General features: G+C 40.3%; 1 protein-coding gene and 2 long non-coding RNA genes across 4 annotated transcripts; all 3 read left to right on the top strand.

Moving 5' to 3' along the window:
- The first annotated feature begins 3,659 nt into the window (after positions 1–3,659).
- Positions 3,660–4,429, top strand: LOC122034900. The gene is made up of 3 exons (XR_006126817.1): positions 3,660–3,781; positions 4,167–4,307; positions 4,396–4,429. It is a non-coding gene; the product is annotated as an uncharacterized LOC122034900 (long non-coding RNA).
- A 3-nt stretch (positions 4,430–4,432) lies between these two features.
- Positions 4,433–6,615, top strand: LOC122033766 (E3 ubiquitin-protein ligase XB3-like; the record flags this gene model as incomplete). The annotated part of the gene is made up of 3 exons (XM_042592929.1): positions 4,433–4,503; positions 4,886–5,141; positions 6,493–6,615. Coding segments are annotated over 3 exons (450 nt in total), but the record flags the coding sequence as incomplete, so codon positions are not given.
- A 2,713-nt stretch (positions 6,616–9,328) lies between these two features.
- On the top strand, positions 9,329–23,753 carry LOC122034606. Of its 2 annotated transcripts, XR_006126740.1 has the most exons (5): positions 9,329–9,882; positions 9,953–10,059; positions 10,268–10,330; positions 11,189–11,240; positions 23,477–23,753. It is a non-coding gene; the product is annotated as an uncharacterized LOC122034606 (long non-coding RNA). The 2 variants fall into 2 exon arrangements; XR_006126739.1 differs by having other exon boundaries at positions 9,329–10,059.
- The last annotated feature ends 427 nt before the right edge of the window (positions 23,754–24,180 follow it).

Below are 24,180 nucleotides of genomic sequence, written 5' to 3'. Positions count from 1 at the left end.
TACACCCTAACATTTTCAAATTTTGATGCCGCTGATAAAGCTTATATTTGTTCTCGGCATAAAATCCTCGAGAATTATCGAATCACCATCCCTTCTCTCAATGCCCATCCTCATCATCCTCCTACTAATCACATCACCTTTTTATGGATCAACTAGAGGTCGATCTTCGTTTCCCTGTTCCCCCCTTTTTGTCCGCGATGAGTCAGTATTTTCACATCCCTCTACAATAGTTCGCTCGGAATACCATCCATGTCCCATGTGGCACATTCATATTATTTCGTCTATTTAGCATTCCCCCTACATCTGAAAATTTCTTTCTATTTTTGTATCCCAAAAATTAGAACCAGGAGTTTTTCTTTTTCAATTTCACCCAAAGTCTATCTTTTTCAAAAGCATGCCTCTTTGAATAAGGGTTGGAAGTCACGTTTCTTTTTCCTTGAAATGCCTGAGTCTGCCACTTAGCCAACCAACTGGCAATCTTCCCTTTCTCCCCTTCCCGACATAGGGAATTACAAACATGCTGCTACCTATTGGTGTAGGATGCACCAAAATCAAACCTAAGTTTTAATGTTGTCAAAGATTCAAGTCATGTTATGATCTAACAAGTTAACTAAGTGTGCAGGATATTTACTCAACCGGGGAAGTCTTAGCAGATTGTGGAAGTTAGGCAGGAAGCCCAAGTGGGTTGAGAGGACCTAACACTTGGCAGGAAAGCTCGATAATTCTGGAGGACCGTAGATCTAGAGAAAGTCCTGGTGAACCGATCCGATACTAAGTGGAAAAGTCCAAACATGTCTAGAGGACAATGTTTGGTAGGTAAGTTGAGGTAAGCAAATTGGAGAGGAGTGACAGTGAGGTCATGTTCCAGAAAAGACCAAACCCTAGGTCGCTGATCCAATTGAAGAAATCAGGAAGGTTTCTAAGTTAAGATAATGACAGTGTTACTGTCAATTACTACTCATGCATCATACTATACAGCGCTAACCTTTGTTTTGCAAGGATATATTGTGTTTACCTATGTTTTACAAGAACTGACATCATCAATCGATTGAACCAGGGATCGGTTGACCATACCAATTTGACTCAGACCAGAGCAGAGCGAAGGTCCAATCAAAGCCTAATCAATCGACCGAACTAACAAATTGGTTGACCAAATCTAGTTGATGTGGCATAGATCAGATCGATCAGAAACAAATTTGGAAGATAGCCTAATTGGTCGATCGAACACAGGGATGGGTCGACCGAACATTAAATGTAATTAAAGCTTATTAATAGAGGATCTTGATAAATAGGGAAACAAGACTAATTAGTCAACCAAACATGATGGTTGGTTGATCAAACCATTAATTCTCATAAATGTGCAAAGATCGGATCTCAGCATAGAAGGAAAGCACAAGGTTCAGTCGACCGAACTGATTAGTTGACTAAATGATTTATCAGTCGACCGATGGCTTATATAAGCAGAGCTTGAGGTCCAAGGCATGTAATCAATTTTGAAGTCAACATTGTGAAAAGCTCCTGTTCATTCTGCTACTCTGTGCTTCACTTTCACAAGCAAGTTGTTCCATCCAGATGTACCGATCGAGCTTTATCTTCTATTTAGTGTTGGTATAATTTTTGTTTATACTTGTATTGTTTTAATTTCTAAAAAGTTAGTAGTTTGTTACTATCTTACATTCTCTATATTGTACGCGCTACTTCTTTCCGAAGATTTCAGAAAGAAGAGTTTTAGTAGATTACCCAACGATGTGATCAAGGATCGCGGGTCTTGGAGTAGGAGTCGACCTAGGCTTTGAACCAAGTAACCAACTTATGTCATCTGTATTATTTCCATTTTGATTTCCGCTACTTATTATGATTTGTTTTATAAGCAAAAGAAAAGTTTTTAATGTGAGATATTCACCCCCCCCCTCTCTATCGTATCTTTCGATCCTTCAATTGATATTAGAGCTTGGTAGCTCTGAATTTACTTAATCAATTTTAGAGTAAATTTCAAAAAAAAAAAATTCTTTTCTTTCAAAAGATTCTTCCTATATGCTTATCTCTTTTTATCCTGCACTACTAATCCCAAGACGAGAGTCTTAAAATTTTTTTATTTTCTTAACTCTTTGATTGCAAGAACGTTAAACTCCTACTAAGAAGGGTACAACACCGTCTATCCTCAATTGTTCAAAGGGGGGAATTTTAACTACTGGAAGAATAGAATGAAGTGTTACCTTAAGTTCCACATCGAGCTCTGGTTCACCATACTCAAAGGCTACACTCCTCCAATGGTTGATAGAAAACCAATAGAACCAGAAGACTGACTTCCCCAATGATCAAGAAGGCACAACTAAATTACAAGGCAATCAACACCATCCAATGTCGGCTGACCATGGAAGAACTAAACCGGGTTGGGCCATATGAAAACGTAAAAGACCTATGGGACCTGTTGACAGGTGGCTCATATTTGGATGAGGTCAATGCGATGGATGTTATGAAATAAAAATCTGTTAAGATTTTTTGTAATAAAATTCTATTACGATTTTATATAACAGAATTTTGTTACGATTTTTCATAACATAATTCTGTTGTGATTTTTCATAACAAAATTCTTTTATGATTTTACCGGGTCTGGGGTTTGTGCATTATTTATAGGGATCATTGTAAACTTATTGTACAACAACAATCACAAGAATCATGTAATATGATTCTCTTGTATAGAGAGAATTCTAATAAAGCTTCAGTCATTTTTATGAAGTAGGCACGCCGCCGAACTACGGTAACTCTTCTTCTTTCTCTTCTTCTTCTCCTTTTGTGTGCCTTTGTCTTGTTGCTCCGCGGTATCTCTTTTCTCTCTTCCTCTTCTTCCGTGCTTTAGAGGTTGAGAGGTGTTGCCCTCTCTTTAAGCAACAATTGGTATTAGAGCTAAAGGTTTTGGCGAATTTCTTCAACATATCAAGGACGACTTCTGCGAAGTTTAATATGGTGAAGTTTGACGGAATCGAAAACTTTCACTACAACAAAAACTGCAAACGACAACACCCCTACGACAACGGTTTTAAGAGAAAGCGTTGCGTATTTGTTCAAAGACAACGGTTTTTGCCAAAACCGTTGTCTTTGAACTCCCCATTAAATATAAAAGACAACGGTTTTGATAAAATTGTTGTCATTGAGCAATATTTTTTTAAAACGACAACACTTTTTACAATGGTTTTATAAACCGTTGTCTTTATCCGCGTTTTTAGCGTCTACGACAACAGTTTTGAAAAAACCGTTGTCTTTGGCTTTATTCGTTTCGTCATTTCCGCTCGCAGTTTTGCTTTCCCACTCTGCAAAAATTTTTTCGCGCCGTGTTTTTCCCTTAGCGTTCCCAAACCCTAAGCTATTTTTCTTTCCTCTCCTCGACTATCTCTTCACGCTTTGACACCAAATGGAGTGATCCGTTTCGTTGCTCTCCTGCTCGCGACGAAGGCAAGAAGCTATCGCTCTTCCTCTACGATTCTTCACCGGTCACTTCAACGGAGACTTTCCCACTTCTCCGTGGCCCCGGTAGCCACTTCGCCTTCTTTCTCCGCGCCGTAGAAGCTCCTCGTCCGTTGCTTACACAAACCGCCGCCCCCTCTTCTCTGGCGGACTTTCGCTTCCGAGGCTCGGATCGACGCCGTTGTGTCTCTTCCCCCAGCTCTGTCCAGGTTTGGGTGGCGAACTCCTCGGCCGAACTGTCCATGGAGAGATTCTGGCTGAATCTAAACCCTTTTCGGTTCAGGCTGCTGCGTCGGGATCGATTCCCCTGATAAAGGTGATGCCTATGAGGTTTTATTGTTTGCTTGGCTCCCTTTTTGTTGGATTTAGGTGCTCTCTTATTTGGGAAAGGGCTTCCGAACCTTACTACCCGTGCTCACTCCCATCCCACCCCCGCGAAGATATCGTTGCCTCAAGCTCTTAGTGCTTATGTGAGCTTTGTGGTTTTGGAGCCCGATCCTACTTCGACTGGGATTATGTTTCTGGGAAGTTGAAAAAAACCGCACCAAGAATCAACAACCGCAGTGGATTTCCCAATCCACTGCGGTTGTTGTTTCTTGGTGCGATTTTTTTCAAGTCCCTTGATTCATTTTGATTGATGGTCCTTGGCCTTGTTTTAATTACTTAGCTCTGCAATTTTCCTTTTGGTATACTGTTATTAGGGGATTTGCCCGGTTTGTAAATGTTGGGGATGAAAGGGGAGAGACGCCTCTAAATCTTGCAGCACGGCGAAGATGGACTGAGTGTGTCCGTGTACTCTTAGACCATGGGGCTCTTGTTTCTTCTTCCACTAGGGAATATGGGTATTTTGACTGATTTATATACTCGATCATTTGCCATTATGTTTATGTGTCAATTTTCTGTTTTGAGATCGAAATCCATATTTTTCAGTCATTCTGGGAGCACTCCTCTACATTTGGCAGCTTGCGGAGGAAGTTTGGATTGTGTTCGCACATTGCTTGCATGGGGAGCCGATCAGCTCCAGAGAGATTCATCTGGGTGGGCATATTTCATCTTTTCAAATTGCCTATACTCTTGGAGAAATTGGAACTGCTAGCTTTACAATTGAAATCTTGAACAAACAAACAGTGTAGATTCTTTGTTAGTTGGCCTTTTGGTGATTATCTTCCAACAACCATGAAATCTCTTTTTAGGAATTTTTTAGGCAGCATTTAGCCTTTTTATATTTTGGCTGTCTTTTGTTAGTTGAGATGAATTATAATGAATCAAAATTTTCCATACATCAGGAGAGTCAATTTAAGGAGTCTCTCTCTCTTAATTTTCTACTTTTCTACTAACAAACTAATTAAAATTTCTGTGTTCATGGAAGTTCTGTCTTTGTTTCACTATTATTAAACATATGCTGATCCATATTCCACAGGCGAATACCTTATTCTGTAGCTATAAAGCACAATCATGGAGCTTGTGCAGCTTTGCTAAACCCATCAGCAGCAGAACCTCTTGTTTGGCCTTCTCCATTAAAGTTCATCAGTGAACTTGATCCAGATGCAAGAGCTCTTCTAGAAGTAGCTCTGATGGACGCTAACAAGGAAAGCGAGAAAATAATATTGAATGAAAGAAAAAAATTGTTGTCTCCTGCAAATGTGGATGAAGCATTTCATGATGATGCTTCTGAGGTATTACAACATCTCCTTGATTAAGCATTTCTAATGATTTCCAACTTATAATGGATTTTAGGCTAGTAGATCTTGCAGCACCACATAGGCTTTGGTGAACGTTACGGCATTTTAATAGTTATTTCACTTGTTGAACATATCTGTCTAACAATGGACAACGGTGCATTGTTCGCATGATTGTGATAAGAGATCATAATGATTGAGCTAAGTTTGAGCATGTCTTTAACCTTGTTTAAAGCACAATGATGGATACTTTTCTGCTGTACACTTGAATAAATTGTTGATCTTGCACGGTCCTATTCCATAAAGAACCGCACTGAGCTAACAACATTGTATGCGTTTTCTTCTATTCATATATTTTTTTATCGATTATAGTTATTGGCAATGAGAATTTACTATATATTGTTGCATGAAGTTGTCACATTACTTATTTTTCAAGGTATCTAAGAGCTAATTACCTTCAAGGGAACATTCCATCTGAGATTGGAGAACTTGTGCACCTTACCATCTTGTAGTTTTTACATCCCCTTGTTTTCTTTTGAAATGTAGGGACTTGTCAAGCAATTTGCGCAGGGGCACAATTCCTCCATCTATTGGCTCTCTGAACCCATTATGATTTCTGTGAGTCTTCATGTGATTATTGGTGGCTAGGCAGTTTGTTGTTGCAGAGTTAACTGTTTGACTATGATTTTTTTTAACAACTATAGGAATTTATCAACAAATTTCTTGTCTGGTGAAGTTCCAATCGTTGGAATCCTGGTAACTTTCCAAAGCACTTCATGAGTAACTCTTCTATTCTCTTTGATGCTTCATTGGCTTGCTCCATTAATTGTTACATGTTATCCAATTGTTTTCTACTTGGGCAACTGAAGTTTTTTTCCCCATTACACAAGCGTTCTCTTCTATCTTTTTATTTGATATATAGTGCATAACTAGCGTTCTGGGTGAAAATATCTTATTAGTTCTACTCAGTGTTAGAATGTGTTATGTTAGCACTTTGCATTTGACCTTTCAGTGTTTGTTGGATAAGTTTTATGGCATTGCCAACCTTAAAGTATCATGCTTTGATTTGAATATGCCACTGGGCTAAATTGAACTCAATGAAGAACCATATGATTTATATGATTGAGATCGTTGCAAATTACCAAATAGCTGTGGATGTTATGCAATTTCATTTCCTTCTATACCAGTTGTTAATTTCCAATAACATGCTGCACAAATAAGACAACAGTAGTGCAAAGCTTAATTGTATCATCAATCCATATGTGTTTCAGCAGGTTAAGATAATTCTTATTCGCTTACATGTATATTTTATCTTTTAATGTCTTTATAATTTGTTTATTTTTATCAGCTCCTACAGCTTAATTCTGCATATTTGATTGCCAAGGGAAATTTGTATACTCGGTCACGTGAAGATGCAGCCAGTAAGTTGCTGGAAAAGGCTTTAAAGATTAAGTTGGGAAGAGGATTTTAGCTGGCATATTATGGATTTCGATTACACAGCTATTATTTTCTCATTTTGATGTGTGTAGTTAATTTTTGAAATTTGAAGATAACATTTTCATGGATTGAATGTAGTAAATATTCAGTTTTGTATTGGTGGTTTGTTTATATTAAATAAAGATTGGTTGTTTGTTATTATCATGTTACAACATGAATATTAAAGACAACGGTTAGAAATATTGTAAAAAGTACGTAACCACAACGGATTTTTTTTTAATAAAAAAGTGATAAAAGACAATAGTTTTATCTGTTGTAAAACATATTAAAATTATCTATCACAACGGTTTTAAAATTAATCTGTTGTAAAAAGAGTCTACCACAACGGTTTATTTCTGTTGTCGAAATTATCTACCACAACGGTTTTAAAACGTTGTCGTATCTTTCGTAAACAAATTTTGAGCATGTAAACAACAACGGATAAAAACCGTTGTCAAATGTCTACAAAGACAACGGATTCAAAACCGTTGTTGTAGGGCAATACATTCTACAACACCCTCAGTTACAACGGTTTTTTGACCCTACGACAACGGATATTATCCGTTGTCGTTTGCAGTTTTTGTTGTAGTGTTTGGATTATGGCAGAGAAGGGTCAAGGACTTGTTGGTGCAACAAGGCATGGTGAAGGCACTAGGAGAAAGAAAATCAAAAAGTATAGAGAGATCAGATTGGGAAGAACTTCAGGTGAAGGTAGTAACAATAATCAGGCTTTGTTTTACGGATGACGTGATGTACCATGTCATGGACGAGGAGTCATCAGTGGCAGTTTGGCAAAAGCTGAAAAGTTGGTACATGTCAAAGTCATTGACAAACAAGCTGTATCTCAAGCAGAAATTATTCGGGCTAAAGATGACAGAAGGAACCGATCTGAGCTAGCACATCAATGTATTCAACTAGATTGTAAGTGATCTGCAGCGGGTTGATGTGAAGATCGAAGATAAAGACAAGGCACTGATATTGTTGAATTCTCTACCTTCATCTCCTACGTACGAGAATTTGGTTACTACTTTGATATAGGGTAAGGAAACTCTCAAATTGGAGGAGATCAAAGGTGCATTGCTAGGTTTTCACCAAAGGAAGAAAACAAGTAATGAAGTTTCTCAAGGAGAAGGACTTGTGTTAAATAGCAACCAAGAGCGTGGTAGGAGCAAATCTCGACATAGATCGGGTAACAACAATAAGACTCATTCTAAATCAAGAAGGAAGAAGGTGATTACGTGCTAGAAATGTAGAGGCAAAGGTCATATCAATAGAGATTGTCCAGAGATAAAGAAACATGTTGCAGAGAACAAAGGTAGTTCGGCAAAGTATGCAAACATAGTTGAAAAAGAAAATTTAGAGAGCGGCGATGGAGATATGCTATCAGTTATGTCGAGTTCAGAGTAGTTGATAGATGCATGGATCTTAGACTTTGCATGTTCATATCACATGAGTCCAAACAAGGAGTGGTTTGACACCTATAGGGTAGTGGATTCTGGTTTAGTGTTAATGGAAAACGATGCGTCATGCAAAGTTATAGGTATAGGGAACGTCAGAATCAAGATATTTGATGGTGTGATCAGAACTCTATGTGATGTTAGATATATACCAGAGCTAAGAAAGAACTTGATCTCACTATGCACACTGGATGGTATTGGTTGTAATTACAAATCAGTGAGCGGGATGATGAAGATCAGCAAGGGAGCTCTGACAGTAATGAAAGGATAAAAAGTAGCAGGAAACATCTATAAGTTGATAAGAATTACAGTTATAGGTGGAGTCACTTCGGTGGAGTCTGAATCAAACAGTACTATCTTGTGGCATATACAGTTAGGACATATGGGTGAACATGGGATGCTAGAACTTCACAAGAGAGATTTATTGAAGGGTGTCAAGATGTGCAAACTTGAATTTTGCAAATTCTATGTTCTTGGGAAACAGAGCAAAGTGCAATTCAAGATGACAACAAACAAGATGGAGGAGATTCTAGACTACGTACATACAAATCTCTAGGGACCAGCCAATGTAGCATCACGTGGAGGGCACTTGTATTTTGTAAGTTTTACTGATAATTTCTCACGAAAAGTCTGGGTATACTTTATGCGTCACAAGTTAGAAACTTTTGCAAAGTTTAAATTGTGGAAAACTGAAGTGGAGAACCAGATCGAAAGAAAGATCAAATGCCTTAGGTCAGACAATGGGGTTGAGTGCACAGATTCAAAGTTTCAGAAATTTTTTGAGCAGTATGGGATAATGAGGCATTTCTTGGTTCATAGAACACCTTAACAGAACGGGGTAGTGGAAAGGTTGAATAGGACAATCATTGAGAAGGCAAGATATCTCAGGCTGAATGCAGGACTTACAAAGAATTTCTCGATGGAAGCGGTTAACATGACATGTTATGTAAAATATCATAACCAAATAATAATAAAATAATAAAATTTTATGGATGAATAACATTAAGGGAATTTTTAGAAATTTTCTGAGAATTAATTTGAACTCGTATGACGAGTTTACGGGGATGAATTAATAGGTTTGGGAAAAGTCTATTTAGAATATCTAATGAAGTAGGAGTTGATAAGAAAATAAGTTAGGCTTTAATTAAATTAAACCTAAGATTTCTAATTTAATAAACTTTCCTTTTATTTCATTTTCCTTACCTTCTCCCTTCTTCTTATTTTTACCCGTGCCCTATTCTTCCTCCCCAATCGCTGATTCCTCTGTTCGATTCCTTCTTCTTCCTCGACGCCGCCACTTTCTTTCCTTCCTCTTTGCCGAGCGACGTCGCCCTTCCTTTTCCTCTCTTCTGGCCGACACTGCCGAGCTCTCCCCTCTGCTCATCCTTTTTGCTCTTCCTCGATCAACCGACGCCAGCAGATGAAAGCCACCCGAGCGCCACTCGATTGCCGACGCCGACCCTGAGCTCCGATCCGACCGTCACATTCCTCTCCTGGTCGTAGACACTCAGAGTTTGCTGGAAATTGAGCAAGGAGCCCTGGATCTTGCCAACACCTCCTATCTTTGTCTTCTCTTTGAGCCTTCTCCTTACATCCTCGCGAACACATCACGTCGCTCGCCCTCGTGTGTCGGCGCCCTTGCCAACGCCGCAAATCGATGCCATCTCCCGATTATCTTCTCTGATTGCTTGATTGCCACAGTAGCCACGCGCCACACTGCCCCGATCCACCGTCGCTCACCCTCATTCTACATCGCCAGTGCTGTTCTGCTACACTGCTGGCTGACTTTCGGATAAGGGCAAGAGGTAGCAGCTTCGTGCCCTAGCTCCATACCGCTGCTAACTCTCACAAGTTCCCATCTCTCGATCTCTGTAGCTCCTGTGGTTGGCCTTCTTCCATCCTCAACTAAATCATCAGTCGTTGCCCTTTCCTCTGTGACCACTGTAGCGACTCCGTCGAGTAGTTGCGGATTTCGTTAAGGGGTAAGTTATGCTAAGTATTAGATTCGTTGACTTGGTATTGGGAGGTGGTGATATGGTGATAGTTTTGGATTAATTGAAATTGATCATTAATTAGGATAATTAATGATCTATTGATTAGGGTTTTCTCTAATTAAGTTGGAGATTGGATTTAGCTAATTATTGTATTTTAAATTTTGAATTAGATGAAACCGTAAACATGTTGATGCAGGACTTAGATTCGGGACGAGCGTCTCGACGTGGATTGTCTGATATGATCTTCCTTTTAAGACAGGTACTTCTGACTTATCTCTTTGATATAGTCATTTTAGATATGTATAATAGTTTATTGCTAGTAGTAATGATTATGTTTGCATCTGCTTTGGTATGTCACTATTTGGTTCTTGTAGTTTACCTATATTCTTATCTATTTTGCATTCATGCTTATATTCTCTTGTTTGTTGCCATGTTTACTCCTGTTCATAGGAATAGTGACATACATCACCCTACTGTGTAATAGTCTAGTTATTTGATATATCTGAATTGTGTACCTAGATTTATGTTACCTAGATCATTGATGTAGAATCCCTTTTCCTTTTTGGCACATATTATGTAGAGGTGGTTATGATCAGGATTTACATGCTTAGTGTTATGCACCATCTTGCATGATTGCATGTTGTGCGATTGTCGTCTCCATTATTGTTGAGCACATCGCTAGTTACATAATCTACACACACAACCACTCATGGGTTAATGGTATATCAGGTAGGGTGTGTAGCAGTTTGCTCTGTTAGGCTCCGTTGATCCGCTCATGGGTAGTGGTGGCGCAGCGTGGTAGTCGGCAGGGATCCCTCCTCTGAATTGTCTCAGGGAGATGAGAGCATTAAGCTCCCTCACTTATGATTTGGGGTAGGAGGATAGGGGTACTCTGACAGCATCCTGTCCACTCGGTGACTCAGGAGCAGTGATGACAGAGTGCACAGTTATCATAGGCCTACCCACTCGGTCTGACTATCGTGTGTGAGATGGCTGACTGGCGTCAGTGGTGACACATGTCATTTTGCATCATTTTGCATGATTGCATTTATTGCTTGTGATTGTTGCATATTGGTTGCTACATTTTGGTGTTTACATATGTTTGACATGTATACAGGTGACATGTTGTATATGGTCTGACTATCCTTATGTTCAGATAGGAGGTCTTGGTAAGTACAGTTTTCTTCAGCCCTTTTCAGTTGCATTTTCTTTATTGTTCAGAAAACTGTACCGCATGATTATTACTGTTAGTTATAACTTATTATGCATGTCTATTGGTATCCGCTGAGTTGTTGAACTTATTGGTATCCGCTGAGTTATTGAACTCACACCATTGATATATTTTTATTTCATACATCAAGTAGATATTTGTGGAGTCGCTTAGTGTAGATATTTGTGTCGGTTCCCATGTCACATCCAAAGACATGTTTTCTGGTTTCTTTAGTACTTTATTTAGTTTATGTATTCGGTGTACTTAGCTTTGTATATTCCAATTTTATTTCTGAATTGTTGTGATGTGGTGTCTTGTATTATTTTATTGTGTGGTGTAAGCCTAGCCGACTAATAGTCTTGTTTTTTTTTTTTTTTGTTTGTAATGGTTTCTATCATTTTTTGCTATGTTTATTTTGGTTTTTATACAGCCGAGTGGGCTGTTTAATATATATAACTACGTGGTTGTGAATATTTGGTTCCAGCAGAGTGGGCTGAGTATAAACTGCGTGGTTGTGTATATATTCCAGCCATGTGTGGCTGATGCATATTTTTATATGTATAAATGTTTCAGATTGTCACGTGTACAGGGGAGATGCTATCGAATTTTTCCTCTGGCTGGGACTCCCCCAGGGCGTGACAATTTATTTAGTATCAGAGCCACATGTTTACGAGTCTTATTTCCAGTGTTTTGGATTTCATGTTTTGATTTTCTCGATGTGACTTTTCGAGTTTTGGGACCTGGCAGCAGCAGGACATCTCCAAGCTATAGGAGGTATGTTGGTATATTGTTATCATACATTTCTGTTAGTATATGCATTGTTGTTTATGATAATTATGACATGTGTTAGTACTCTTTATTAGTACATGTCTCATTGTTGTAACATATATTACATGTGATGGGTCAATCATTGATCTTGGTCGACCCTAGTAGAGACCAAGGATTACAGTCTCAGGAGATTTTTCATATCATACCACCAGTAGTTTTAGTTTCTTTTACTACTAGTTGGTTAAGATTGGAGGCACATACCAGTCTCTGCTATTATTAGCTGAGTAATGGATAATATTTGTATATTCATGTTGACTCAGCCAGTAGAGTACCGATTTAACTTAGTCTGTTTCGATAGTAGATAATTAATTTACTCTTGTTAGATCGGTCAGTAGAAGACTGATTTACACTTGTCGACTTGGGTAGTCGTGGATCGATTTACCTTAGTTGCTTGTGGAGGATTAATGTACTCTTGTTAGATTTAGTTAGTAGATGACCAATCTAATTTTGGTTGGTCCGATCAGTAGGAGATCGACTTACTCTATTTTAAAGAAATGCTGATCTTTGAGTTACTCATGCTTAGTTAGATATTGTAAGCACATTTGAGTACTGGTATCGACGTGGAAAATACTGAATTAGTCGTAAGCCATTGTCGGCTTGGTCAGTCTATAAAGGATTGATGTATCCTATTCCATGAGAGTTTTAATCTTAGACTATGTGTACCTGGTTAGATAACTTAGAAGGTACATTTAGGCCAGGTGACCCCCACTGATGTAAGAAGGTGTAGAGCTAATTGCTTAACACCTAGGAGATATAACCGTTACCAAGGTGTTAGTTGATTAACGCCTATGAGATCCACTATTCCGAGTGGAAATATCATATGATGATCTATGAGGGGTAGAGTGTCAATTGATAGATATTTTGACTAGCTATTTAGTTATAGTGTTTCTCGATCTTGTGTGCATTGCTCGCCTCTTGAGGTTACCGAACCTCAGTTAGAGCAATCGTAGCATGAAGTACTGCAACACAGTGGTTAGATGGCTCAACTAATATTGTCTCTATCAAGTAGATTAAGACCTTAATCACGTGATCATTTACCAAGATCTTGAGGTCTATTTTTCATACCAGAGAGTGTTCGACCTTTTGTCGACATTTGACGGAGGATATTTACAGTCATGACTATGAGAGTTCTAGAAATACACTCTTGATAGGTAGACTCTTGGTCAGGAGGTTGAGTGGGCCATTAGATATAGTCTCTGTAGTGGTACGACATAGATGTGCAATGTTGAAGCATGGCAAGTATTTCTTTCTTGGCCTCTATTTGTTCGTTTGAACTTAGAGCATGGTTATTACTGGATGATTAGGCTGCAATACCTTGGATTGTCTATGATTATTATTTTTCATACTTGATACTTATGCTTGATTTTTGAGGTATACCACTAACCCATGAGAGTAGGTAGCATAGGATTTTGTCTGGTTGATTGGGTTAATATGTTGATTATGCATATCTATGTTGTGGGTACACATGATTGGTATATGTTGTAGGAGTCCTACGATAGACTGTCCATTTGCAGGTAGTGTTTGTATACATGTCCAGTTATGATTGTTGTAGGTTTCTGGTGGATTATACCTATGTGGTTAGGTGTATTGGAACCTCAAGGTTATTTTGGTGTGATCAACAAGTTAAGTTAGGTTCTGTGTGTTTCTAACCTTATGTCTAAGTGTGCAAGAGCTTAGGAGCACAGGTAGTCGAGCGGAAGATGCAGCCAGCGAGAAGGACGGCATGCGGTGCGTCCGAGGTACGAGGCGCTGCGGAAGAGTACACCGGCGAACGAGAAGGAAACGCGTGGTGGTTCCGAGGGACGAAAGCCGGAGCGGAAGACTGCTCGAGGAGCAAGAGACGTAGCTAGCGAGAAGGACGGCACGTGATGCGTTCGAGGGACGAAGACTGCGGATGAGTACGCCAGCGGACGAGAAGGAAACACGCGGCGATTCCGAGGGACGAGAAGCCGGAAGGAAGCCCGCTCGAGAAAACCGGAACTTGGGTTCGGGTGAGCCCTTTTTCGGATGGCAGAGATCACCCAAGCAAGCGGATCTGGAGTTGAAGACCCGGACCGAGGCGAACTGAACCGGAGCAATGGTCCCCGGATGAAAAAGTCAACATCGGTTGACTTTAGGCTCCGGGGCGCCCGGAATAGTCTGGGGCGCCTGGAGCAGCCCGGGGCGCCAGGAGCACTTCCAGGCGCCCGGACCAAACTTGTTGACCAGATCGCGTCAAACGCGATCTTAACGTTGGGGGGATAAAGTTTTATCCCCCCAGGGCGCCCGGAACCCTTCCAGGCGCCCCGACCAAGGCTATAAATATAGCCTTGGTCCAGAAGCCTTTCATCAACTCAGTGCATTCCATTTCCAACACTTGTACGCTACTGTTCTAGATTAGCTTCTCTATTTTACGCTTTCACTGCTGTAAGAGGCTTCTCCACCTGAAGGAGAGACTAGTGCTATATTCCTTGGATTAACAACCTCCTTGGTTGTAACCATGTAAAAACCTTCTGCCTCTTTCTTTCTGCTTTTTATTTACTGCTTCAATTTTATACAAGTGTACTGTTGAGAGGGGGGACTTCGTAAGCTGGAAGATGCATATGGAGGTATTTTTCGATACTGATTTCGATTTATTATTAACAATGGAACTCGGTTTTGAAGCTCCTGAAGGCAAAGTAAAATATCAATGGACGAAGAAAGAGCAGGCCGACTACGTGGCAAACAGGAAAGCAGAATTTCATCTGCTAAGCATACTTCCGCCACAAGAAGTCAACCGTGTCGGCACCTACAACTCGACAAAGGAGCTTTGGGAGAAGTTCCTTGAACTACACGAAGGAACATCCGAAGCCAAGCTTGCGAGATGGGACTTACTTCGCAACCAGCTCACCAACCTCCGTCTTGAAGAAGGTGAAACAATTGCACATCTACACTCGAGGATACAGGAGCTCATCATCGAACTTTCGAATCTCGGAGAAGAGGTAAGTAACCGAGATTCGCTCAGGTATACTTTAAATTCCTTTCCGAGAAATTCAAAATGGGCATCACTAGTATATGCCTTTTATATTTCAAAAGACCTAGAAAAAATTTCTTTAGAAAAATTTTTCTCGACATTTGAAGTGCACGAATCAAGATACGCAGGTTCGAAGGAGCCCAAGAACAACGTCGCCCTCAAAGCATCGAGAGACGAACTTGAGTCAGAATCTTCTCTCGACGACGAGGAAATGGTAATGATGGTAAGATGATTTAAGAAGTTATACAATTCTAGAAAAAACTAACCATACACAGGGTAGAAAGAAAAGAATGATCTGCTGCTACCATTGCGACGAAGAAGGGCACGTCAAGAACAACTGCCTCAAGCTAAAGAACAAGGATAAAGATAAAGGTAAAAATCATGTTCAAAAGCGCAAGGCTCTAAAAGCGACGTGGGACGATACGTCGTCCGAATTGGAAGTCGAAGCATTCTCCAGACTCGCACTGATGGCGAGTCATCAAGATGATGACTACGATTCAAGTTCTTCCGAGATGAGCATCGAAAGCATCGATGAAGGGGGAGCTTCGTCGGAAGAAAGCAGCAGTTCAGGGGGAGACACAGACAACGATATCGACAAGGTAAGTCATGTACGTTCACTTCCTCCCAATAAACTTTTTAAATTTGTTAAATTAATAACTAAAGACTGCTGCAAGTTAGAAAAATAAATTAAAATTTTAAAAGGAATATTAGCTGAATCTTGCTCGTTAGAAATGTTAGACAAATCAAACCTAGAAAATGAAAAATTGAAGTTAGAAATTCAAAATTTAAAAATTCAAGTAGAAAACTTGAAAATCCATACATGCCCATCTAAAATCAATTTTAGAAGATTTAATCATTTAAATTGGTACTTTAAATATCACCCTGGACAAATTAAGAACATTTCAAGAAAGTATGTCTCTAAAAACTTTTTAGTTAATCCAGTAGGCTGGAACTTTTATTGGATTCCTAAATCTTGCTTAGTCTAAATATTAATAAAAATTGGCGCTTTCAGTGAGAAAATTAAACAATAAATTTCTCTATGAGGCTTTGTCTAAGGAAGTGGTTGTTGCTCTAATAACCAAGAAGGCCTAGTGCATCGCCACGACCTGGAAGCCAAATATTGAAATAAATATTTAATTAACTTTCTATCAAAGTATTAAAATTAGAATTAATTAATGCTTTCAAAGTTTTTCAAACATTTTTTGTCTCACAAAATATTTTTATACTTAGAAAAACACTTTTTTAGTATTTTTCCTCTTAGAAAATTCTCTTTAATACTTAGAAAAATTCTCAGTTAAAGGTTGTTATGAAATAGAAAATTTCTGCTTAAAGTCTTTAAAAATATTTTTACAAAACTGTTTAAGTTAGAATTTTTTTTTATAATTTCACTTAGAAATTTTTGTTAAAATTTTACTTAATTTTTTTAGAGACTATTTATGTGAAAATTATTACAAATATTTAAGGGTCTCAAAATTTTCTAAGTCTTTAACCCTTAGATTTTTTTCTCGAAACCCCATTTTTTTGTGATCAAAGGGGGAGAAGAATTAGTATAAGTCTAGGGGGAGGTAGACCAAAATTTAACTTTTTTATTTTTTGTACTTAAATGCAAATTTAGTTAAATTTATTTTTATTTTTAACCCTAGCTTAACTTGGGTTGATCACACCAAAAAGGGGGAGATTGTTGGAACCCCAAGGTTGTTTTGGTGTGATCAACAAGTTAAGTTAGGTCCTGTGTTTCTAACCTTTTGTCAGTGTGCAGGGCTAGGAGCACGGGGTAGTCGAGCCGAAGACGAAAGGGCAAGGCCTGAGATGCGTCCAGGGGAGGAATGGAAGAGCACCTGGATGAGAAGGAAACGCGGTGGTTCGAGGGAAAGCCGAGCAGAAGACTACTCGAGGCAAGAGACGACTAGCGAGAAGGACTGCGGCCTGAGGGCTGCTGGGATGAGTACTGCGTGGACGAGAAGGAAACACGCAGCGATTCCGAGGGACGAGAAGCCGGAAGGAAGCCCGCTCGAGAAGACCGGAACTTGGGTTCGGGTGAGCCCTTTTCCGGATGGCAGAGATCACCAAAGCAAGCAGATTCAGAGTTGAAGACCCGGATCGAGGCGAACTGAACCGGAGCAGTGGTCCCCGGATGAAAAAGTCAACATCGGTTGACTTTAGGCTTCGGGGCGCCCGGAACAGTCCGGGCACCCGGAGCAGCCCGGGGCACCCGGAGCAGCCCGAGGCGCCCGGAGCACTTCCAGGCGCCCGGACCAGACTTGTTGACCAGATCGCGTCAAACACGATCTGAAGGTTGGGGGATAAAGTTTTATTCCCCCTAGGGCACCTAGAACCCTTCCAGGCGCCCCAACCAAGGCTATAAATATAGCTTTGGTCCAGAAGCTTTTCATCAACTCAGTGCATTCCATTTCCAACACTTGTACGCTACTGTTCTAGATTAGCTTCTCTATTTTACGCTTTCACTGCTATAAGAGGCTTCTCCGCCTGAAGGAGATACTAGTGCTACATTCCTTAGATTAACAACCTCCTTGTTTATAACCAAGTAAAAACCTTTTGCCTCTTTCTTTCTGCTTTTTATTTACTGCTTCAATTTTATACAAGTGTATTGTTGAGAGTTCGAGAAAGGGTTGTCTTATTTTTGCAGGTTATCCAACCCCCCCCCCCTTCTAGTCCGCCGCAACGGTCCTACAAGGTGTACATGTCTGATTGTTTTATTGGAGCTATCTTGTCGATTGAATCTAGGTAGTAGTATGTGCACATGTATTTAGGTGTTATGATGGAGGTATCTTGTCGATTAAATCTGTGTCGGGGTATGTGTACATATGATTTGGTGTATTATTCGATGTATCTTGTTGATTATATCAGTTCTGTGTGTGTACTCATGTCTATTATGTTTATTGGAAGTATTACGTTGATTATACTCTTGGCGTATGTGTATATATGTTAGGTGAGTATTATTGGAGGAGTATTGTCGATTATACCCATGCTCATATATGCACACGTGTTCAGTATGTATTGTTGGAGGTATCATGTTGATCATACCTATGTTGTGTGTGCTCACGTGCGTGTTGTGTGTGCACATGAGTTGGGTGTATTATTGGTAGTATTATGATGATTCTACCTATGTTGAGTGTCTACCATTATGTCTTTAGCTGTATACCTTGTCAACTAATTCTCCTACTAGTTAGTGGCCCACTACGATGTTGAGAGTGTTGACAATGGATTTGATATGTTTATTAGGTTGTTATACCCTTGGCTGCCCACAGTGACCTGTGGTAGAGCGATCTTGTGCATTCTCTAGCTAGATAGTTAGATGTCTTGATTACTTATGGATTATTTGTGGTAGAGCGTAGCTCCTACATATTATAGATTGTTATGGTGGAGCATTGCTCCCACATTATGGATCATTTATGGAGGAGCGTTGCTCTCACATAATGAGGATTGCTTGTGGTAGAGCATTGCTCTCATATATGTTGTTTTTCTTGTGATGGAGCGTTGCTCTCGCATTTGATGATCTATTCCTTGGTGTTTATTGTCGGGGATCTTATGGTTGAGGATGTCCGATGTACGGACATTATAAGTTCTTGGTTTTATCATTTAGGCTTATAGTGCCCTAGATATTATCATGGACTCGATGATTTGGGTATCCTAGGATATTGGATCAGTATCCGTTATCTTTATTGACAATGTGGTGATCTATTCCCGATCCAAGGTGTATCACGTACACCATCTTTGCATAGTTCTAAGGATGTTTCGACGGGAATATTTATATGTGAAATTCAGTAGTGCATATTTTGATTGTCTTCTGTGAGATGATTGAGACACATGGTCATCAGTAGGGGTATACCATGGATCCACAGGAGATAGAGGTTGTTACCAGTTGGGAGTTGTCATAGTCTATATAGGAGACTCGCAACTTCCTTTGCCGAGCTAGTTATTACCGAAGGTTCATTGAGGGTTTTCCTCGCGTTGCTATACCACTGACACGTTTGACCAGGAAGGGCGTGAAGTTCACGTGGTCAAAAGGCGGCGAGACCAGCTTCCAGGAACTGAATCGGAGATCAGTGTCGGCACCAGTTCTAGTTTTGTCTCTGGAGAGGACGAGTTCGTACTCTATACTGATGCTTCTCTACAGGGTTTGGGCTATGTTTTGATGCAACACGGCAAGGTAGTCTCCTATGCTTCTCGTTAGTTGAAGGAGCAAGAGAAGAACTATCCTGTACATAATCTAGGGTTAATTGCCATTATCTTTCTTTGAAGATTTGGTGGCATTTGGGATTCTTACGGATCAAAAGAGTCTCAAATATTTTTTTACCCAGAAGGAACTCAATCTTCGTCAGAGGAGATGGATGGAATTCCTGAAGGATTACGATTGTACCATTAGCTACCACCCGGGTAAAACTAATGTGGTTACCGATGCACTTAGCCGGAAGTCCAGAGGGACTTTAGCTTGCCACCGAGTTGTGTCATGGACTTGATTCAGGGTTTTTCCGAGTTGGGCCTTGAGGAGCAGGGACGGATAGAGCAGGGTATTCTGGTTACCATGGTTGCTCAGTCGTCGATTAGGATGAGGATCCGAGCGGCGCAGGCCGGTGATCAGCGCTTACAGTCCATTGGCAGTCAAATAGCTTCTGGGTAGCAAACAGGGTTCACCCGAGATGACAAGGGTATCATTTATTTCCGAGGCAGATTATGCATACCTCAATCTCAACCGGTCATGGAGGAGTTACTTTAGGAGGCTCATCGCTCATGATTTGCCATCCACCCAGGTGGAACTCAAATGTATCGAGATTTGAGGCGTTCCTATTAATGGAATGACATGAAGAAAGATATCACGAAGTTTGTAGTTAGATGTCTAGTATGACTATGGATTTTGTGGTGGGATTGCCTAGGACACGACGAGGACATGACGCGATTTGGGTGATCGTTAACCAAATCTGCGCATTTCTTAGCGATTCGGAAGATTGATTCTCTGTATCGATTGGCAGAGCAGTATTATCGAGAGATCATCGGATTACATTGTACTCCTTTGAACATTATATTAGATAGAGGCCCACGATTCACGTCCCGATTCTGGTAGAGTCTGTTGCAGGCCTTGGGCACACAACTCTGTTTAGAACAACATTCCATCCGCAGATAGATGGACAGTCAGAGCGGACCATCCAGACTTTAGAGGACTTGCTGAGGTCATGCGTTATGAATTTCGGGGGCAGCTGGGAGGATCACCTGCCATTAGTAGAGTTTGCCTGCAACAATAGCTATTATTTAACTATCCAGATGGCACCGTTTGAAGCGTTGTATGCTAGACCTTGTCGGACACCCACCCTTTGGGAGGAGGTTGGAGAGGCCCAGCTGCTAGAACCTCATAGAGCTCAGCAGGAGGCAGAATTGGTCCACACTATTAGACGGAGGATGTCAGAAGCGCAGGACCGCCAGAAGAGTATGTTGATCGGAGATGGAGACCCCTGGAGTTCTATACTGGCGACCATGTATTTCTAAGAGTTTTTATCCACGAAAGGAGTGAAAAGATTTAGTCTCCGAGGTAAGTTAGCTCCACGATATATTTGGCCTTTCCAGATCTTGGAGAGGATTAAAGCGGTAGCATACCGTCTGGCGCTACCACCTTCTCTAGTAGGCGTTCACGATGTATTTCATGTGTCTATGCTGAGGAGATACATATCCGACCAAGCACATGTTCTATCAGATATATCAGTTCTCATTCATCTTAACGTTACCTACGAGGAGGTTTCGGTATGGATTCCGAACCACAGAGAGCGTCAGCTGCGGAACAAGACTATCCGGCTGGCTAAAGTTGGATGCCAGTATTATTCTGACAAGGATGCTGCATTGGAGCTCGAGGATACGATTCGAGCTCGATACCCCATCCATTTACTTAAGGTATGTGGGTTAGGATTCCGTTCAACATTTATACTGTTTAGCTATAGCTAGTATTTGCTGATGGTAAATAACGAAATTTGGGGATCAAATTTTTATTAGTGAGGGAGAATGTAAAATATCGTAATCAAATAATAATAAAATAATAAAATTTTATAGGCGAATAACATTAAGAGAATTTTTAAGAATTTTCTGAGAATTAATTAAAACTCGTATGACGAGTTTACGGGGATGAATTAATAGGCTTGGGAAAAGTCTATTTAGAATACCCAATTAAGTAGAAGTTGATAAGGAAATAAGTTAGGCTTTAATTAAATTAAACCTAAGATTTCTAATTTAATAAACTTTCCTTTTATTTCTTTTTCCTTACCTTCTCCCTTCTTCTTACTTTTACCCGTGCCCTATTCTTCCTCCTAAATCGTCGATTCCTTTGTTCGATTCCTTCTCCTTCCACGACGCCGCCACTTTCTTTCCATCCTCTTTGCCGAGTGACGCCGCCCTTCCTTTTCCTCTCTTCTGCCTGACACCGCCGAGCTCTCACCTCTGCTCATCCTTTTTGATCTTCCCCGATCCACCGACGCCGGCAGATGAAAGCCATCCGAGCGCCACCCAATTGTCGGCGCCGACCCTGAGCTCCGATCCGGTCGTCGTTTTTCTCTCCTGGCTGCAGACACTCGATGTTTGCTGGAAATTGAGCAAGGAGCCCTGGATCTCGTCGGCACCTCCTATCTTTGTGTTCTCTCCGAGCCTTCTCCTTTCATCCTCGCGAGTAAGTCACGCCGCTCACCCTTGTGCGTCGGTGTCCTTGCCGACACTGTAAATTGATGCTATCTCTCGATTATCTTCTCTGATTGCTTGATTGCCACACTAGCCACATGCCGCACTGCCCCGATCCACCGTTGCTCACCCTCGTTCTACATCGCCAGTGCTGTTCTGCCACGTTGCTGGATGACTTTCGGATAAGGGCAATAGGTAGCAGCTTCATGCCCTAGCTCCATACCACTGCTAACCCTCGCAAGTTTCCATCTCTTGATCTCTGCAGCTCCTATGGTCGGCCTTCTTCCATCCTCAACTAAATCATCAGTCATTTCCCTTTCCTCTATGACCACTGTAGCGACTCCATCGAGCAGTTGCGGATTTCGTTAAGGGGTAAGTTATGCTAAGTATTAGATTCGTTGACTTGGTATTGGGAGGTGGTGATATGGTGATAGTTTTGGATTAATTGAAATTGATCATTAACTAGGATAATTAATGATCTATTGATTAGGGTTTTCTCTCATTAAGTTGGGGATTGGATTAAGTAATTGTTGTATTTTAAATTTTGAATTAGATGAAACCGTAAACATGTTGATGCAGGACTTAGATTCAAGACAAGCGTCTTGACGTGGATTGTCTTATACGATCTTTCTTTTTAGGTGGGTACTTCTGACTTATCTCTTTGATATAGTCATTTTAGATATGCATAATAGTTTATTGCTAGCAGTAATGATTATGTTTGCATCTACTTTGGTATGCCACTATTTGGTTCTTGTAGTTTACCTATATTCTTGTCTATTTTGCATTTATGCTTATATTCTCTTGTTTGTTGCCATGTTTACTCCTGTTCATAGGAATAGTGACATACATCGCCCTACTGTGTAGTAGTCTAGTTATTTGATATATCTGAATTGTGTACCTGGATTTATGTTACCTAGATCATTGATCTAGGATCCGATCCCTTTTCCTTTTTGGCACATATTATGTAGAGGTGGTTATGATCAGGATTTACATGCTTTGTGTCATGCACCATCTTACATGATTGCATGTTGTTCGATTGTCGACTCCATTATTGTTGAGCACATCGCTAGTTACATGATCTGCACACACAACCACTCATGGGTTATTGGTATATCAGGCAGGGTGTATAGCAGTTTGCTCTGTTAGGCTCCGTTGGTCCGCTCATTAGTAGTGGTGATGCAGCGTGGTAGCCGACAGGGATCCCTTCTCTGGATTGTCTCAGGGAGATGAGAACATTGAGCTCCCCCACTTATGATTTAGGGTAGGAGGATAGGTGTACTCTGACAACATTTTGTTCACTTGGTGACTCAGGAGCAGTGATGGCAGAGTGCATAGTTGTCATAGCCCTACCCACTCGGTCTCACCATCGCGTGTGAGATGGCTGACTGGCGTCAAGGGTGACACATGTCATTTTGAATCATATTGCATGATTGCATTTATTGCTTGTGATTGCTGCATTTTGGTGTTTGCATATGTTTGACATGCATACAGGTGACATGTTGTATATGGTCTGACTACCCTTATGTTCAGATAGAAGGTCCTAGTAAGTATAGTTTTCTTCAGCCCTTTTTAGTTGTATTTTCTTTATTGTTCAGAAAACTGTACCGCATGATTATTACTGTTAGTTATAACTTATTATGTCTATTTATTGGTATCCGCTGAGTTGTTGAACTCACACCGTTGATATATTTTTATTTCAGGCATCAGGTAGATATTTGTGGAGTCGCTTGGAGTATCCTGTCTGTCGGTTCCCACGTCACATCCGAAGACCTATTTTCTGGTTTCTTTAGTACTTTATTTGGTTTATGTATTCGGTGTACTTAGCTTTGTATATTCCAATTTTGTTTCTAGATTGTTGTGATATGGTGTCTTGTATTATTTTGTTGTGTGGTGTAAGCCTAGCCGGCAAGCAGTCTTATTTTGTTTGTTTGTAATGGTTTCTATCGTTTTCCACTCTGTTTTTTGTTTGTTTTTTTATAGCCGAGTGGGTTGTTTAATATATATATATAACTGCGTGGTTGTGAATATTTTGTTCCAGCTGAGTGGGCTGAGTATAAATTGCGTGGTTGTGTATATATTACAGTCGTGCGTGGTTGATGTATATTTTTGTGTGTATAGATGTTTCATATTGTCACGTATACACGGTAGATGCTGTCGGATTTTTCCTCTAGCTGGGACTCCCTCGGGGCATGACAATTTATCTTATTAATAGATCACCAAGGGCTACACTAGAAGGCAAAGTATCAGAGGAAGTATGGACAGAGAATCAAGTAGATTACTCTCATCTTTGAGTTTTTAGATGTCTAGCTTATATGCACATATCTAGTGAGGAAAGCTCAAAGCTGGATGCGAAGTCAAAGCAGTGCATATTATGATTTATATAATAAATTTTATCTTTAGGTAT

This window comes from Zingiber officinale, chromosome 11B, assembly GCF_018446385.1.
Source record: "Zingiber officinale cultivar Zhangliang chromosome 11B, Zo_v1.1, whole genome shotgun sequence".
Taxonomy (NCBI): Eukaryota; Viridiplantae; Streptophyta; class Magnoliopsida; order Zingiberales; family Zingiberaceae; genus Zingiber; species Zingiber officinale.
This window is presented reverse-complemented; position numbering and strand designations above follow the sequence as displayed.